The sequence below is a fragment of the Perissodus microlepis genome, chromosome 7 (assembly GCF_051167445.1).
Source record: "Perissodus microlepis isolate ML-2025 ecotype Zambia chromosome 7, ASM5116744v1, whole genome shotgun sequence".
In the NCBI taxonomy this organism is placed as follows: Eukaryota; Metazoa; Chordata; class Actinopteri; order Cichliformes; family Cichlidae; genus Perissodus; species Perissodus microlepis.
The window spans coordinates 63,051,919-63,070,537 of NC_140467.1; the positions used below are offsets into that span (position 1 = coordinate 63,051,919).

Genomic DNA, 18,619 nt, shown 5'->3' on the forward strand with positions numbered 1-18,619 from the left:
TGCGTGTCCTTGCATGCACACGTCCCATCGACAATTGTGGATTGTGGTCCACATCCACAATTACAGCTCTACTGTAATTGTGGATGTGGACCAGTTATCCTTTAAAAACAGTAATGATCTTTTCCAGCCACAGTCCACCTTCATCCTGGCGTTGTTCCCGCTGGTGCAGGGTCCGCTCCTCAGCAAAGGGTTCTCCGTTTGGTTCTGTCCAAGGCGTCCTCAGGTGACGCGTTGATGGTCTTAATGTCTTCCTTGATTTTGTCCATCCACCGTTTTTTCGGTCTGCCTCGAGGCCGGCGTCCGTCTGGGTCGATCCTTAATAGTCGTTTTTGCTGAGTTCTCATCGCTTCGAATCACGTGTCCATACCACCTCAGGCGGGATTCGAGCATCTTTTGAACTCGAGCCACAGTCCACCGACCTGTCATAAATACGCTGTGCTCTCCTTTATGTTTGATTTAATTTTGCCCCTCACCTCCCAACCAGTCATGGCAGAAGACCGCCCCTCCCTGAGCCTGGTTCTGCCAGAGGTTTCTTCCTGTTAAAAGGGAGTTTTTCCTCTCCACCGTTGCCAGAGTGCTTGCTCATAGGGGATCATTTGATTGTTGGGGCTGAATTTTTAGATTTCATTTAATTGGCTTGAACTGAAAAACCTAAAAATTCAGGTGAGGGCTTCACATAGTGGAGAGCACTACATTTGTTAACTGCACTTTTATTTGTAGATTTTGTAGTTCTTCCTACTACAAAAACTACAAATGAAAACAAGGCAGTTAGCAGCAAATAAATAAATAAAACACATTTAAAAAAATCTGCTACTGCTCTGTGTGTTTACTTCAGTGAACACTGTATGTTTTTGTGTTAGAAGATTATAGATTGTCCAAAATGTCCTACAGCTTGATGTTGGTGGGGTTCCAGAGGCACCAGCAGCTTCAAATATGTGTTTGCTGCTTTGTAATGGCCTTTTAGCAGCTGCTCTCTTAATGGGATGTATTTGTCCTGCAGAAAGCTTCCTCGTTGTGCCTTTATCTGCACCAACCCGTGTGTGCTCTGACTCAGCCACAGATCTCCTAACGTTGTGGTGATCACGATTAAGTTTTCATGAAATATCTCAGGTTTTCACTACGTGTCCAAGGCATTTAGCTATTTCACACTTTTCAGCAGCAGAGAGATCCTTTTATTTTTCCATATTGTTAACTGTCAGTTTGTTCATTTCCTCAGTGTTGGAGTGAAGCACAGCCGTTTCTAAAGTGTCTGCAGGCACTGACGTGTCCACAGACGTGTGGATTTGTGTGCTGCTGTGTTCACTTGTGTGTTTTTGTGCACTCGGGAGGACGGTACCTGTCTCGTCATCATCTCGTAGACAAATATTTGACGACGTCTAGAAGAGAAGTCTGAGTCGCCGTCCAAACGTCTGCCTGCAGCACAACCTCCGTCTCTCAGCGCTCGGCATGCACGCTGAATAAGAGCCCTCAGGTGAACTTCTCTCACCTGCATAAACACTTTGCATCGGTTTCTCGGCTGCAGGTCCATGAAGGCACTTTTGGAGGAATGTTATGGTCTGACCTTCATCCTTCAGCTCACTCTGAACTCTCTGAGCAGCTCTCTGGCGTCTCTGTGAGGACCTGCAGGAACACTTCTCCAGACTTCTTGAAGGACATTCAAAGCTCTTCTGCCTTCTGTTGATGATGTTGATGACTCCACACTGTTTATGTCCTGCTGAGCTTTGTGCTCTGGGAATGCCAGACCACGACTGATAGTGTTATTGTCTTATATCTCACGTCACTGCTTATATCTGAAGTCCTGCTGGCAGAAATGCCCTTCAGTCAGAAAGGTTGATGGTCAGGATGAACCTGGACACTTCTTTGCACACGTGTGTGTCGTATCTTTTGCATGATAAGTACTGATAGAGACAGACGTGAGTCTGTATTCATATTTCTTGCAGCCTGTTAGCACTGTACCTCCTGCCTTTCCAAACGGCTCTTCTGTGTTTCTGTCTCATCGTTCTGCTGATGAACATTTGTCGCCCACCGTGATCTCAGCACGTCGTCCTGGTTCTGGAGAGCAGACGTGTGTTGATCTGAGTCCTGTGATTTCCAGTAGTGATTTATTCCCAAGACAAAATCAAATCGTCCTCTGCTGCCGTGTTGTTGCACAATAAAAATGATGCAGCTGTCAGAAACGGTCCGGCCCTGGTTATTGTCTCAGATACGACGCTCGTCTTATCCTGTCGGCTTCTGTCGCTTTCCTTCATTTACTTCTTGTTATTTTCCTGAAATGTGCTCCAGAGTGACAAAAATATGTGCTGGAGTTTATGCTGCACTAAAACCTCTGTGACATCGTTGCACTCACTGCTAACAGGAAAGCCAGAGGAGCAGACACATCCCAGCAAAACACTGATGCAGCTTTTTCACATTAAACTGAAGTGATATGAGATACAGTCCTGATTAAAGCTTTAAGACCACTTGAAAAATGGCAAAAATCATATTTTGCCTGGTTGGATCTAAATAAATGTTGTTACTAAGAAAATGTTTTATTCACAAATGCAGACGTTTCAAAGCTCAACGACATGATTTTGAAAATGAGAAGAGATATGAAGTGTATGTTAATCACAGAATCATAATTCATACATGATTTCATTGATAGTTAATTATGTTTAACTGCTCAGCACTGATCAGAAAATAACCAGGAATAAGTTTAAGCTGTTTGATAGATCAGCAAATATGATATAGACGAGCTTCACACAGAGTCTGTGTGTGTCTCTCTCTGTGTGTGTGTGTGGCAGCTCCAATTATAGAGCCAGCATTCCTCACTAGTTTGTCTCCTCTCCTTGCATCCTTGTTTCTGATGATGCCCCCCCAGCAGGCTGCAGCAGCACGCTTTCGGTGGTGTCGAGCCAAACGGACTTTAACGTGTGTTTGAACGAGCTGACGGTTCACTCGTTAAGCTGAAAGAAAGATGCTTTAATCACAGCAGTCACACATGTGTCCACTGGACCATCTGGGAACTCTTCTTGTTTACACTCGTAATAACACAAACACTAAATCCTGCTTCTCTGTGCTGTTGTGTAGCAGTGTGTACACCTGAGACTGTCACCTGTCTGTCTGTCCTGCACTCTCTCTCTGTTTCTTTCTCTCTGATTGTGGAATAAAAGTATGAACATGTGTTTATAAGTTACACTTGTGTTTGAATCCTGCAGCTTATCACACATTTGATTTCCATGTGTGACGACTGCAAGTGTCCAGAGTGAGGACAGACTGAGGGACCCACTGCTGCACATCATCTGTGAGGCTTTGCAGCCCTGATGATCCACCAGGACAAACTCAGCAGTGTGTGAGGAAGAGGAGGAGGAAGAGCCAGCAGCAGCTGACAGATGGAGAGAATAGACAGACTGTTCCCTGTTTGTGAAGGACTGCTAGGAAAGTTTAACATAACTGTCTGTCCTGAATCAGTCTTATTAGGTAATGTTCAAATAATGTGATCATCCAGTGTTTTCAGTGTGGGAGAAAGTACTCAGGGCCTTCAAGTTACACACTATGAAAGGCAGCAACAAGTTTAATGTTCAGAAACCTAAAGTATGTATCAGCAGCAGAATGGAGCTAAAAATAAATGTTGGTTTCAGTTCTATGAAGCTTTGAGTATTTTGGATCAGTAGCTGCTGTGTTTGTTGCATCATATTGCTGTAATTGTTTATATGCTTTATATATTCTGAGCTAAGTTGATCTATAGTGTTACATCATATTCTATAAGGATGTTATGTGTTTGTAGACTTTCTGCCCAGTTTGACCCATTTAGCAGAAGTCAGCCTGTTTAAGGCTCTGATATCTATTCTGTGTGACTTAAAGCAGTTATGACATGGTCTGATTTTCTCACCCAATAAAGGAATATTTCATATATCAGTCTACTCTTCATTCTATCAGACACAGTTATCACAGCTCGTACATTTGCTTTTTACACATATATGTAAGCATTGAGCCAAATGTAATAATGGCAACATATTAAACGAACAATATTTGTCTCTTATATATAATACATCTGTATATACACTGTCACAGATACTCGTCTTTGAGTGAAGATTTAAGGTGATAGGAAATATAAACAACTGCAACTTCTTTGCTGAAGCTCAGTGTTTGGTACAGAGTTCAAACTCACTGCTGTAATAACTAATCATGATTAATATAATAACTATAATATTGGCCATATTATATTTACATTACCACAGTGAGATGACTTTAGTCTCATGACCAACATGAGCTAATTGTTATTTACTAGCTAATCTTAAATGACTGTTCAGTACAGAAATGAAGCCCAACAATCATGTTTTACAGTCCTGTGGTCTCAGCCTCAGATACTCATCAAATCACACACAGCTCGTGTAGAAACAAACAACCAAATGAACAAAATATGTTCTCCTTCATTTCTGTCAAACAAAGCTGTATGACACGTTTCCAGCGGTTGGTATCATGGTTGCTAGGCAACCTGGGCAGCGCGACGGGGGCTAGACCGTCCATTTCACAAGCCTCGCACTTCCGGCCATAGCGGTCTTTGAGGACTTTAAGGCTGCAGACCCTGAATTGGGATACAGCCCATATGTGATAGACAACAAGAAATTCGCATGATCTGAGCATGCGCAGAATGATCCACAGCGCTCCTTTGATCTTCTCGAACGATCACTGTCGTCATATTTTTTGCAACTATGTGGCAAAAAATATGACGTCACAGTGTCCATAGTCCTTAAATAGAAGAGCTCGTTTAACACAGTTTACTTTGGGGCATTTTCAGAAACAGGAACCTTTCAAAGAGCTAATACACTGTGCTGTCAATTTAAAAAAATGGCAGAGGAAAGGTCAAATGATTTACTCCCTGCACCAAACATCGATGAGCAGTTTAACAGACTGAGTGGTGCAGTGGATCGAGTCATGGGGACGTTAATTACAAGGGCTCAGATAGTGGACGATGGTCACCTTAATGAGAACAGGAGAATTTGTGCTGAGCTGTGCGAGGCCAAAAGTAGGGTAGATAAACTCCTGCAGGAGAACGCACAGCTTAGAAAAGACAATGCGGAACTCAAGGAAACTGTGGAGACCCATACTTGGTGGCGTAAAGTGGGTTTGGGTCTTGCCACAGTGGCCATTGTTGTTCCTGCAGGTTGCTGGGCCATCTCAAAGTTTTTCGGCTGAGTGAATGTCCCGCTCTGTGGGGTCATGATTATTATCAGGGGTGCACATAAGTGGTCCGCATGCGCTGTCAAAATAAAAGATGCGCACCAGATAAGAATTTGCAACGCGTGTTTGCGTACATAAGAGTTTCTGGAGGAGGTGAGCTGGCTTCAAACAAATGATGAACGCACAGAGATGTGGTGCAGAGTATGCCGTGGAAATCATTTGTTTGAAGCCAGCTCACCTCCTGCAACCACTTTTCCGAGAATCCTCCACATCTTGAGGAGATCTCACCTTATCTTCCTCATCTTGCGTGTTGCAACTTCTTATCTGGTGCGCATCTTTTATTTTGACAGCGCATGTGCACCTGCGGACCACTTATGTGCACCCCTGATAATAATCTTATCTTATAAAATTTTTATAAAACTTTATCTTATAAATACGCTGTGCTCTCCTTTATGTTTGATTTCATTTTGCCCCTCACCCCCCAACCAGTCATGGCAGAAGACCGCCCCTCCCTGAGCCTGGTTCTGCCAGAGGTTTCTTCCTGTTAAAAGGGAGTTTTTCCTCTCCACCGTTGCCAGAGTGCTTGCTCATAGGGGATCATTTGATTGTTGGGGCTGAATTTTTAGATTTCATTTAATTGGCTTGAACTGAAAAATCTAAAAATTCAGGTGAGGGCTTCACATAGTGGAGAGCACTACATTTGTTAACTGCACTTTTATTTGTAGATTTTGTAGTTCTTCCTACTACAAAAACTACAAATGAAAACAAGGCAGTTAGCAGCAAATAAATAAATAAAACACATTTAAAAAAATCTGCTACTGCTCTGTGTGTTTACTTCAGTGAACACTGTATGTTTTTGTGTTAGAAGATTATAGATTGTCCAAAATGTCCTACAGCTTGATGTTGGTGGGGTTCCAGAGGCACCAGCAGCTTCAAATATGTGTTTGCTGCTTTGTAATGGCCTTTTAGCAGCTGCTCTCTTAATGGGATGTATTTGTCCTGCAGAAAGCTTCCTCGTTGTGCCTTTATCTGCACGAACCCGTGTGTGCTCTGACTCAGCCACAGATCTCCTAACGTTGTGGTGATCACGATTAAGTTTTCATGAAATATCTCAGGTTTTCACTACGTGTCCAAGGCATTTAGCTATTTCACACTTTTCAGCAGCAGAGAGATCCTTTTATTTTTCCATATTGTTAACTGTCAGTTTGTTCATTTCCTCAGTGTTGGAGTGAAGCACAGCCGTTTCTAAAGTGTCTGCAGGCACTGACGTGTCCACAGACGTGTGGATTTGTGTGCTGCTGTGTTCACTTGTGTGTTTTTGTGCACTCGGGAGGACGGTACCTGTTTCGTCGTCATCTCGTAGACAAATATTTGACGACGTCTAGAAGAGAAGTCTGAGTCGCCGTCCAAACGTCTGCCTGCAGCACAACCTCCGTCTCTCAGCGCTCGGCATGCACGCTGAATAAGAGCCCTCAGGTGAACTTCTCTCACCTGCATAAACACTTTGCATCGGTTTCTCGGCTGCAGGTCCATGAAGGCACTTTTGGAGGAATGTTATGGTCTGACCTTCATCCTTCAGCTCACTCTGAACTCTCTGAGCAGCTCTCTGGCGTCTCTGTGAGGACCTGCAGGAACACTTCTCCAGACTTCTTGAAGGACATTCAAAGCTCTTCTGCCTTCTGTTGATGATGTTGATGACTCCACACTGTTTATGTCCTGCTGAGCTTTGTGCTCTGGGAATGCCAGACCACGACTGATAGTGTTATTGTCTTATATCTCACGTCACTGCTTATATCTGAAGTCCTGCTGGCAGAAATGCCCTTCAGTCAGAAAGGTTGATGGTCAGGATGAACCTGGACACTTCTTTGCACACGTGTGTGTCGTATCTTTTGCATGATAAGTACTGATAGAGACAGACGTGAGTCCGTATTCATATTTCTTGCAGCCTGTTAGCACTGTACCTCCTGCCTTTCCAAACGGCTCTTCTGTGTTTCTGTCTCATCGTTCTGCTGATGAACATTTGTCGCCCACCGTGATCTCAGCACGTCGTCCTGGTTCTGGAGAGCAGACGTGTGTTGATCTGAGTCCTGTGATTTCCAGTAGTGATTTATTCCCAAGACAAAATCAAATCGTCCTCTGCTGCCGTGTTGTTGCACAATAAAAATGATGCAGCTGTCAGAAACGGTCCGGCCCTGGTTATTGTCTCAGATACGACGCTCGTCTTATCCTGTCGGCTTCTGTCGCTTTCCTTCATTTACTTCTTGTTATTTTCCTGAAATGTGCTCCAGAGTGACAAAAATATGTGCTGGAGTTTATGCTGCACTAAAACCTCTGTGACATCGTTGCACTCACTGCTAACAGGAAAGCCAGAGGAGCAGACACATCCCAGCAAAACACTGATGCAGCTTTTTCACATTAAACTGAAGTGATATGAGATACAGTCCTGATTAAAGCTTTAAGACCACTTGAAAAATGGCAAAAATCATATTTTGCCTGGTTGGATCTAAATAAATGTTGTTACTAAGAAAATGTTTTATTCACAAATGCAGACGTTTCAAAGCTCAACGACATGATTTTGAAAATGAGAAGAGATATGAAGTGTATGTTAATCACAGAATCATAATTCATACATGATTTCATTGATAGTTAATTATGTTTAACTGCTCAGCACTGATCAGAAAATAACCAGGAATAAGTTTAAGCTGTTTGATAGATCAGCAAATATGATATAGACGAGCTTCACACAGAGTCTGTGTGTGTCTCTCTCTGTGTGTGTGTGTGGCAGCTCCAATTATAGAGCCAGCATTCCTCACTAGTTTGTCTCCTCTCCTTGCATCCTTGTTTCTGATGATGCCCCCCCAGCAGGCTGCAGCAGCACGCTTTCGGTGGTGTCGAGCCAAACGGACTTTAACGTGTGTTTGAACGAGCTGACGGTTCACTCGTTAAGCTGAAAGAAAGATGCTTTAATCACAGCAGTCACACATGTGTCCACTGGACCATCTGGGAACTCTTCTTGTTTACACTCGTAATAACACAAACACTAAATCCTGCTTCTCTGTGCTGTTGTGTAGCAGTGTGTACACCTGAGACTGTCACCTGTCTGTCTGTCCTGCACTCTCTCTCTGTTTCTTTCTCTCTGATTGTGGAATAAAAGTATGAACATGTGTTTATAAGTTACACTTGTGTTTGAATCCTGCAGCTTATCACACATTTGATTTCCATGTGTGACGACTGCAAGTGTCCAGAGTGAGGACAGACTGAGGGAGCCACTGCTGCACATCATCTGTGAGGCTTTGCAGCCCTGATGATCCACCAGGACAAACTCAGCAGTGTGTGAGGAAGAGGAGGAGGAAGAGCCAGCAGCAGCTGACAGATGGAGAGAATAGACAGACTGTTCCCTGTTTGTGAAGGACTGCTAGGAAAGTTTAACATAACTGTCTGTCCTGAATCAGTCTTATTAGGTAATGTTCAAATAATGTGATCATCCAGTGTTTTCAGTGTGGGAGAAAGTACTCAGGGCCTTCAAGTCACACACTATGAAAGGCAGCAACAAGGTTAATGTTCAGAAACCTAAAGTCTGTATCAGCAGCAGAATGGAGCTAAAAATAAATGTTGGTTTCAGTTCTATGAAGCTTTGAGTATTTTGGATCAGTAGCTGCTGTGTTTGTTGCATCATATTGCTGTAATTGTTTATATGCTTTATATATTCTGAGGTAAGTTGATCTATAGTGTGACATCATATTCTATAAGGATGTTATGTGTTTGTAGACTTTGTGCCCAGTTTGACCCATTTAGCAGAAGTCAGCCTGTTTAAGGCTCTGATATCTATTCTGTGTGACTTACAGCAGTTATGACATGGTCTGATTTTCTCCCCCAATAAAGGAATATTTCATATATCAGTCGACTCTTCATTCTATCAGACACAGTTATCACAGCTCGTACATTTGCTTTTTACACATATATGTAAGCATTGAGCCAAATGTAATAATGCCAACATATTAAACGAACAATATTTGTCTCTTATATATAATACATCTGTATATACACTGTCACAGATACTCGTCTTTGAGTGAAGATTTAAGGTGATAGGAAATATAAACAACTGCAACTTCTTTGCTGAAGCTCAGTGTTTGGTACAGAGTTCAAACTCCCTGCTGTAATAACTAATCATGATTAATATAATAACTTTAATATTGGCCATATTATATTTACATTACCACAGTGAGATGACTTTAGTCTCATGACCAACATGAGCTAATTGTTATTTACTAGCTAACCCCCAATCTGATCTGAGCATGCGCTCCTTTGATCCTTTCATCTTCTCAAAGAGAATGTGATGTCGCCGTGACATCACAATGATCCTTTGATCTTCTCAAAGGATCATTGTGATGTCACGGCGACATCACATTCTCTGCCACACCCACCGAGTCCTTAAATAGGAGCTCATTTAACAGTTTACATCAGAAAGAGCCAGTTGCTTCAGACACAGCCAACCTTTGCATTTAAATCAGAGATTTAACTTTTTGACACTTTTGAGCTTTAAACCTTTACAGAAATGTCACAGGAAGGAGGAGATCAGTCAGACCCACTGCAGCGTACGAGAGATGAACTCAGGCATGAAAACGCACAACTCAGGGAAGAAAACGCACGACTCAGTGAAGAAAACGCACGACTCAAGGAAGAAAACGCACGACTCACTAAAATGTGCATAGAATTCAGTGACGACGTCACACGAGGCCTTCAAGAAAACATACAACTCAGTCAAAACGACATGCAACTCAGTCAAGAAAACATACAACTCAATCGAGAAAACGCACAACTCAGTCAAGAAAACACACAATTGAGGCAAGCGATGGCAGAACTCGGACAAACTGTGGAACATGAACAAGAAACAACAGAAAGAGAATCCCCTGGTTCGTGGGGTCTAAACCTACTTAAAGTAGGTTTAACTGTTGTCATTGCTCTTCCTGCAGCTTTCTGGGTCGCCTCTAAGATTTTCGGCTGAAGCGAATGTCCCGCTCTGTGGGGTCATGATTATTATCATGTCGCTCTGTGGGGTCATGATTATTATCATGACGCTCTGTGGGGTCATGATTATTATCATGATTATTATCATGACCCCACAGAGCGGGGATCGCTTGCGTGTCCTTGCATGCACACGTCCCATCGACAATTGTGGATTGTGGTCCACATCCACAATTACAGCTCTACTGTAATTGTGGATGTGGACCAGTTATCCTTTAAAAACAGTAATGATCTTTTCCAGCCACAGTCCACCTTCATCCTGGCGTTGTTCCCGCTGGTGCAGGGTCCGCTCCTCAGCAAAGGGTTCTCCGTTTGGTTCTGTCCAAGGCGTCCTCAGGTGACGCGTTGATGGTCTTAATGTCTTCCTTGATTTTGTCCATCCACCGTTTTTTCGGTCTGCCTCGAGGCCGGCGTCCGTCTGGGTCGATCCTTAATAGTCGTTTTTGCTGAGTTCTCATCGCTTCGAATCACGTGTCCATACCACCTCAGGCGGGATTCGAGCATCTTTTGAACTCGAGCCACAGTCCACCGACCTGTCATAAATACGCTGTGCTCTCCTTTATGTTTGATTTCATTTTGCCCCTCACCCCCCAACCAGTCATGGCAGAAGACCGCCCCTCCCTGAGCCTGGTTCTGCCAGAGGTTTCTTCCTGTTAAAAGGGAGTTTTTCCTCTCCACCGTTGCCAGAGTGCTTGCTCATAGGGGATCATTTGATTGTTGGGGCTGAATTTTTAGATTTCATTTAATTGGCTTGAACTGAAAAACCTAAAAATTCAGGTGAGGGCTTCACATAGTGGAGAGCACTACATTTGTTAACTGCACTTTTATTTGTAGATTTTGTAGTTCTTCCTACTACAAAAACTACAAATGAAAACAAGGCAGTTAGCAGCAAATAAATAAATAAAACACATTTAAAAAAATCTGCTACTGCTCTGTGTGTTTACTTCAGTGAACACTGTATGTTTTTGTGTTAGAAGATTATAGATTGTCCAAAATGTCCTACAGCCTGCCAGAGCCCGGACGCGAAGGACGCGGTGAAAACTCTGAGCGCGCTGCAGTTCGGCTCCACCATACGGCAGGTGTCGCTCAGCAAAGCGATGCAGAAAAACAACAGAAACGCCAAATAGGACAGATGTTTCAGGCACGAGAAGTCCCTGGGCTTTTTGAGGGGACAACAACAACAACAATAATAACAACAATGTGCAGTAAAACATACACTCATTCTTTTCATTTATTAAGTTCCTGTGTTGTGTTGTTTGTGTTGTGCCGACGCGGGACAGTTTCCAATTGTGTAGTACTGTTGTTCCTAGTGTGACTGTGCAATGACAGTAAAGAGTTCTCTCGTCTCATCTTGACGATGAGCTGCTCGTCCACCACAGCACTGAATCCAGCTCAGTTACAAGTTACAAAAGAAAATCATTTTTACTCGAGTAATAAAATTCATATTCAAGAAAACGCATGTTTCAGCTTCATTGCACGAGGCAGAGCAATTACGTTTCAGCGGACATCACGGCGTCCGCGTGTCCAGCTGTGGAGAGGACTCTTCTTTTAAACTGTCTTATCTTTACTAAGTAGAGACGTACAGGAAACAGTTGAGAGGGAAAGACCACGGGCCGGACTCAAACCCGTGCCGCTGCGTTCCAGCCATGTGGGATGTGGTCACCGTGAGCTGAGCTCAGCTGACGTCAGAGACGACTTTGAGTCAAACGTATGACACGTGTCCGTCTGTGGTCCTAGCTGCTGCCTCCTCGCTCCTTCAGCAGCTGCTTGAGGACGCTGGACTGTTTCAGCGCTCTCAGGTTAGAGATGTCCTCCGCGATGACCGGGATCTCCTCGCCGCGATGCTCCTCGTCGCCGTCGCCTTCCTCGCTGTCAGAGAGCGTGCACAGGAGAGCGTCGTTCTCGTACGTGGGGAAGTAATACCTGCGGAGCGAGACGAAGTTTAGTGCTCAGGCTCAAATGAGTCCCAACTTTAAAAAAGGACGCCATTTTCATCAGCTGATAAAAATACTCCAAATGAAGTGTAAACATCTGTGGCGTTGACCACGTTCATCAGCAGCTGTACGCCAGCTTTAAAGCCCGCGCTCTCATTGGTTAATTCTGCGGATCACAGGCGCTTCGTTAAACCTACTGCGGCTGGTCCCAGGCGGACATCTCTGGCAGTTTCATCACGTGACCTTCAGCCGCGATGTGACGCAGGGCGTCCGCCCGGCAGTCGAACATCCGCCTGCAGCCGTAGCAGCGGCTCTGATGGATCTGCCGCCGGATGAAGTTCACCAGTTTGACCTGCTGGTAGAACTTGAGGTCTGAGGGAGGACAGAACATTAGAAACACTCAGAAGGAAGAAATAGAAGAAAACTGCGCTCGAATTACCACAGAGACTTCACTCACTGAGCTCGGTCTTAAGGAGGTGGAGGTCGAAGCCGTGAGCCTCCTGCAAAACAATCACGAAACAGAAAGATGTCAGGGTCACGCAACGCCGCGACGCTCGTTACAGACTTCATAAATAACAAAACCAGAAAGCAGAGAGAAACTTTTCTGCCTCTCAGGTAAACTCGTCACTCGTGAGCAGAAACTTAGAGTCACGTTTGGGAAACTGGTTCTAACTTTAAACCAGAACGTTTAATCAACGACAAAAATCGGACTGCAGTCGACGTCGAATCCTAGATTTTATTTATTGTTCACCAGTGTTAAGTCTAATTGTTGAATGTTGTCATCGTGTTTCTTAAATTTGTAAGGTCTGAGTTCAGTCTATAGGATCAAGACGTTCCTTTGTCTCTGACCTCTCCAGACACTCTGTGCTGGGGGAGCTTTTATTGCAGATGCATCCTGACACATCTGTTTCTTCTGTTGTAAGCTTCCTGCTGTTATGATCCTTTTGGACACACACACACACACACACACACACACACACACACACACACACACACACACACACACACACACACACACACACACACACACACACACACACACACACACACACACACACACACACACACACCCTTGTCTTAGAACCTTTGGGGGGTTTTACGGTGGGAGGTGCTTGTGTTGTATTGTGTATTGTAACTGCCATGTCAATAAATAGCTACGGGGAAGCTGCTCTTTGAAGGATTTCGGGCCTGAGACAGGACAGCAGCGTGGGCTCCAAGAGCTGCTTCTTGACCAAAGACTTCCCTCGTTAGCGAGTGAAAAACCGGTTGAAGATGTTCCGTTACGTCTTGTTTTCTTCATGATGAATAAGTCTCTAAACTAGCGGGGATGTGGAAACACAGACCCAACAACGAGGAAACATTTTTATTTGCTCGTTAACGTTTTGACAATCATGTATTTATTTGGAAACTTTTCAAAATAAAAGGCGCTTCATTTTAAAAGCTCTTCAGCTTCGGTCCATCTGTGTGTGAGGGCACTTTTTGAGTAAAAGCCATGTTTTGTGCTAACGATGGATTCATGTGTTTGCAGAGACCTGAGGAAGCAGATCGTTTCCTGTTAGTGTGCACTGTCTCCGTTCTCCCAGAATCCTTTGCAGAATCGTTTCAGGGATGAAAAGCAGAAAACGATATTTTCCTTCTCTGAAACTTCTACGTTCCCGTACCTTCATATGCGCGTAGATCTGCTCCAACGTCTCCGATTGGTGATCACAGAACAGACACACCGCAGAGACCGGATGAGCCTGCCAGTCCGACCAATCACTGCGGACGATACAGAGATGACACGAGCAGACATTCACACAGGATCAGAGGAGGAGTAGGAAGCGGACTTGATTTAAACTTTTGCATCCAGGCTGACACAGTAAATAAGAATATTCTCAGGAGGGACAACCCGAGGTTCAGTATCTGGGATCGAGCCGGGGATCAAACCTCCAACCTTTGGCTGTACCTCCTGATCCACAGCTACCCCGAGCTCACAGCACCTGGTTAGCTCTCGAGATCAAGCCTGCTCAGACTGGTGATGTCGTGTTGGTTTAAAATAAACGTTACACCCACTAACTGCACCATCTGGTGGTAAAAACTGGTATTACACGCAAGTGCAGCCCGGCCTGGTTTTTGCCTTTAACACGACACAGAGCAGCCTGTATGACATGAATCAGGACACTTTAGTTAATGCCGTCCTCACAGAGCTACATGAGGATACTTACTCATCCTCATCATCCGCCAGCTCACGGTCATCTTCGCTTTGCACCTCCTCCCACGTTTTTCCCAGTTCCTGACAGGACAGGAGGGACGCTTTAAAATCAGAACAATACATTCAGGTAGTGCGTTTGCTTCTACAGAACTGCTTCGTTTATCCTGACGTGGAAGCGTGTGGCGAGCGTGTCGCTGGGTTTTACCAGGTAGTTGATGACGTAGAAGCGGTCGTACTCGTGGTTTTTGGCGCTGATGCGGCGGTGAGCTTTTTTCCTCATGTGATCCTTCAGCGTGGTTTTATCTCGAAACGTTTTCTCGCAGTACAGACACTGCAGACTGAAGCGAGGGGAGCAAAATGAAGAGGCGCGCGAAACAAAACTTAACGCTGTGAATAAAAAGCAACGATTAGCGTACCTGTCCAGTTTGTCCTGCAGCGTGTCGAGGAACTCGCTGCAGTAGACGATGTTGTCCGGCAGCCCGATGCTGAAGGAATGCTCTCTGGCCATGTGGTTCAGCAGAGACGCCCTGGAAACAGCACGTGGAGCCATTTTTAATAAACAAAAGAAAACATCAGCTGACATCATCACTGTTAGCACTGCGCTGCAGTCCTTTGGGCTTCGTCCAGAAGTTCCCATTTGGACAAGACTTCAAGATCCATACAGCGTGCCCATAGTGGCAGACAGAGGGAAGCAGCCTCTCTCGCCATGGGCCACTGCATGTCCAAATGTGAGGAGACCCGGAGCGGACGCGGGTTATGTCTCTCGGCGTCCTCACACAAGAAGCTGGAGGTGGTGGCTGTGCAGAGGGAGGCCGAGCATCTGCGAACCAACACAGTGACTGAAAATGGATGGATGGAAGCTTAACTGGAGGTAAAGACACAGATCCACACAAGAACTGTGGTAAACACCAGTGAGGAGCCAGTCACACCTTCATGCCATTCATGAACCAGCGCACACCTGCACAGGTCTGAGACCTGACCCTTAGCAGAAGAGGAAGAAGGATGAGGAGCTGCACTGGTCTCAGATCAGCTTCTCGGTTCAGGCTCAGACATGTCACTGAACGATGTTTATGGAATTATGCGTCAAAGCAGCTTTTTGGGGGTTGGATCATAAGAGGATGACTACAGGAAGCAAAGACGCTTTTAGTCACATGATTTCAGGAAGCTCTACCTTCTGTCTGCTTTAATCTAACACACGTGAGGTTTCCAGGACTGATGGGAACCCTGCGGCGCTTTACCTGTTCCCCGTGAACTCTTCGCTGCAGAACATGCAGAGACGATGGAAGCTGCTGTCGTCTCGCTCCTTCTGCTGCTGCTCCAGGACCTCCTCCTGTGGGAGCACAGAAGAAGAGCTCAGAGGAATTCTTCAGAAAACTACCTCACAGTGCTCAGATATTTAAAGTGCAGAGGTTACAACGACACAAAGCGTGTAAAATCATCACTCAAATCTGCAATTTTTCTGATTTTTCCCGATTTTCAGACTTTGCCTCAAAATAAAGTTTAAAAGAAACGAAACTTCCAGCAGCACAAGATTCACTCAGGATGCTCCGAGTGTCACGTCTCCTCACCAGTCGTTTCTGCTGCAGCTTCTCTCGGAGGACTCTGTCTTCTGGAAGGACGTCACACAGCAGGAAGTAGTCCTCCTGCTTCTCTGTCAGGTCAGCGAGGAAGAAGAGTTTTTAATGAGTCATTAATCAGAGCTGGAGGAAGTGTACGTGGTTCACTTTGAAAGGTCAGGTCCTCTGTGGGTTTGAGTGAACTCACCGACTGGGCCCGTGGAGTTGGTTTTGATGACGCTGCAGAAATCTGTGACCGGCTGCTCGAGGAATCTGCCCTTCCAGTACAGCAAGTACCTGATGGAGGAAACTCGTCAGTAAAAACCGCAGCCGACTCACAGCCAGGTTTACCGGCGCACAGAAACACTTCGTCACGGTTCATAAAAGCAGCACACTAACAGGCGTGGACATGCTGGACTTGTTGTATATATGTATACTTGTAAGGTAAGGGTTTCCCCCCATCACCCCAAATAATTACAGTAAGTCTTTGGTGAAATGATCGAGTTCCAAATGCTAAAAACATCCAAACGTGTTCCCGAGAGTTAAACGAGTGAGCCGGAGCATGTGTGGCTCGTACTTTGGGACGTCTGCGATGAGTTTGACGTCGGCGATGACAAGCTTGTGCTCCATCAGCAGGTGTCTGAGGAGGACGTCTTTCCGCGGCGGTGGGACGGACTCAGAGCAGAACAGGCAGACCAGCGGCTCGGAGCCGGGACATTGAACACCGGGAGGGCTGGAGGTGTCAGCCGGCTGATCGGGGAAACACAGCGGCTCCAGAATGCTGTCCTTACCTGAGAAAGCAGAAGAGAGACTACACCTTATATACCACACACACACTCTACTCCAGACCAGGTGAGTCAAAACCAAGCGGAAGCGAGAATGTACAGCCTGGCATGAAGAAGCATTTCCCTCTGATCTACAAAAATCTGTCTGTATACAATTATTTTCATCACCCGTGGGGACAAAACTATGATCTAAAAGTTAAAATAAATAAATAAATAAATTACATAACTCATTAATCGAGCTAAGACTTTACACGCTGTTAAATCCTGAATAAACTTCACAGCTGTCAGACTGAGTGTACTGACTGAATATAGAGATTGCTGTATAATCAGAGTTAGCAGCCCAGCTATTTCCTAGCCTGCTAGCTTAGCCGGGCGGGTTCCCGCCTGCTTTTCTGATTTTTTTTAGCCTTTTTTCTGCTGATTGTGAATTCCCACAGACTCGGAGAGTCACCGACACCCAAACCTTTGCACGCAGACCACCAGATATCAGCATTAAAGCCGCGGACACGTTTAAAAAGTCACACTTACCGTCTTTACTCGGCTCGCTGGCGGCCATGTCTGGTGTCACGTGGTGCAAATATCACAAATCGAACCAATGGGAGGCCGTAAAATGCCAACGAAGCGCCTTCGCGGACCCCCGGTAAAACACGAATTATAAAAGGTGCATTCAAGTGGTTCAAGGAAATATAATAACTTAAGTTTCGAAAGCTGAAGGTTAATTAATGTGAATGAAGTTGACTAACATGTAACATTGGACGTTGTTGCATATATATAGCAAAGAATATAAATCACATGAACACTCAGATCCTCAAGATATACCCCTGAGAGTGTTCTCTGAACATGAAAGTTTAGTGTTCATAAATCCCCATTTATTAACATTACATTAGCATATGTGTCCTCCCCTCTATTACAAATTTTTAAATGAAACGTTATTTGTGAATGTGTACCATGTGTACAGGTGTAAGGTTCCCTAAAATAAAAGTCTGAAAATAACATTTGAGTTTCTGTACAGGGGGGCACAAGAAGGCTGGATATGGTGCAAATTCTTAAATAAATGACCCAAGTTTTATACGTGAAGTCAGTTTTAAGGTGGAGTGGCTGCTGATGACACACAGCTCATCATCCAGCTTGGATTCGGGAATTCACTGGAAGCACGTTGTGGTCAAAGACCACTGGGGGGCACAAACAGCTCAGTGTTCATCCTGCAGTCTGACTCACTCTCAGGTTTGGTGCTGTTATTCTCAAAAAAACTATAGATAAAAGCAATGACAGCAATACTGCATAAATAATAAACCTTTCTCCCTTTAAGCACAGAATGAAAATATGAAAACACACTGTCAGCTGTTTTTTTTTTTATATATTGCAAATACATACATGATGTGATGTCATGCCATGGTGATAATCTCATATATGACACGTTATTATGACTCTGTAATCACCGAAAAGTGCTCAGAGTCAGTCTTTGTGACTGCAGTTTTTTAGTCCAGCATAAAAAACAAAGTATTTCACAAACACTTTTAACCAGTATATAAAACAATATTTTGAGTTTTAAAAGTTCACGTTCACTGGCGCACACACTACCAGACACTCCTTCTCCGTGCTTCATGGTGGGAACCATGCATGTAGAGACCATCGTTCACCTTTGTGGAACCAAAGATCTCAAATTTGGACTCATCACACCAAAGCACAGATGGTCTAATGTCCATTCCTTGTGTTTCTTGGCCCAAACTAATCTCCTCTGCTTGCTATTTGACCATAAAGGCCTGATTCACACAGTCTCCTCTGAACAGCTGATGTAGAGATGTGTCTGTTACTGGAGCTCTATGTGGCATTTATCTGTGCTCTGATCTGAGTAGCTGTTAACTTGTGATTTCTGAGGCTGGTGGATGAATGTATCCTCAGCAGCAGAGGGGACTCTGGGTCTTGCTTTCCTGGGGCGGTCCTCGTGTGAGCCAGTTTCATTGTAGC

The 18,619-nt window shown here is 44.6% G+C and overlaps 1 protein-coding gene across 2 annotated transcripts; it reads right to left on the minus strand.

Annotated features, from left to right (window-relative positions):
* Nucleotides 1-9,324: 9,324 nt before the first annotated feature.
* Nucleotides 9,325-17,251, minus strand: LOC146384598 (zinc finger protein 277-like). 2 transcript variants are annotated; one of them, XM_084936586.1, is made up of 12 exons: nt 17,180-17,251; nt 16,444-16,657; nt 16,075-16,163; nt 15,879-15,961; nt 15,549-15,640; nt 14,727-14,837; nt 14,516-14,648; nt 14,324-14,391; nt 13,781-13,877; nt 12,577-12,619; nt 12,317-12,491; nt 9,855-12,108 (listed from the first exon to the last, which is right to left on the minus strand). In XM_084936586.1, the coding sequence occupies exons 1-12, from the start codon at nt 17,205-17,207 to the stop codon at nt 11,919-11,921; spliced, it is 1,323 nt and encodes a 440-aa protein (XP_084792712.1). In that variant the 5' UTR covers nt 17,208-17,251; the 3' UTR covers nt 9,855-11,918. The 2 variants fall into 2 exon arrangements, with proteins under 2 accessions (XP_084792713.1, XP_084792712.1); XM_084936587.1 differs by lacking the exons at nt 12,577-12,619; nt 13,781-13,877 and having other exon boundaries at nt 9,325-12,108; nt 14,324-14,411.
* Between the last annotated feature and the right edge of the window lie 1,368 nt (nt 17,252-18,619).

Bases quoted from the DNA above. Each gene is read 5' to 3' on its own strand.
- LOC146384598 (XM_084936586.1), bottom strand. From the start codon at position 17,207: ATGGCCGCCAGCGAGCCGAGTAAAGACG. The intron at 13,878-14,323 runs GTAAGTATCCTC...TATCGTCCGCAG, and splicing joins CTGGCGGATGATGAGGATGA to TGATTGGTCGGACTGGCAGG. The intron at 12,620-13,780 runs GTACGGGAACGT...ATTGTTTTGCAG, and splicing joins AGATCTACGCGCATATGAAG to GAGGCTCACGGCTTCGACCT.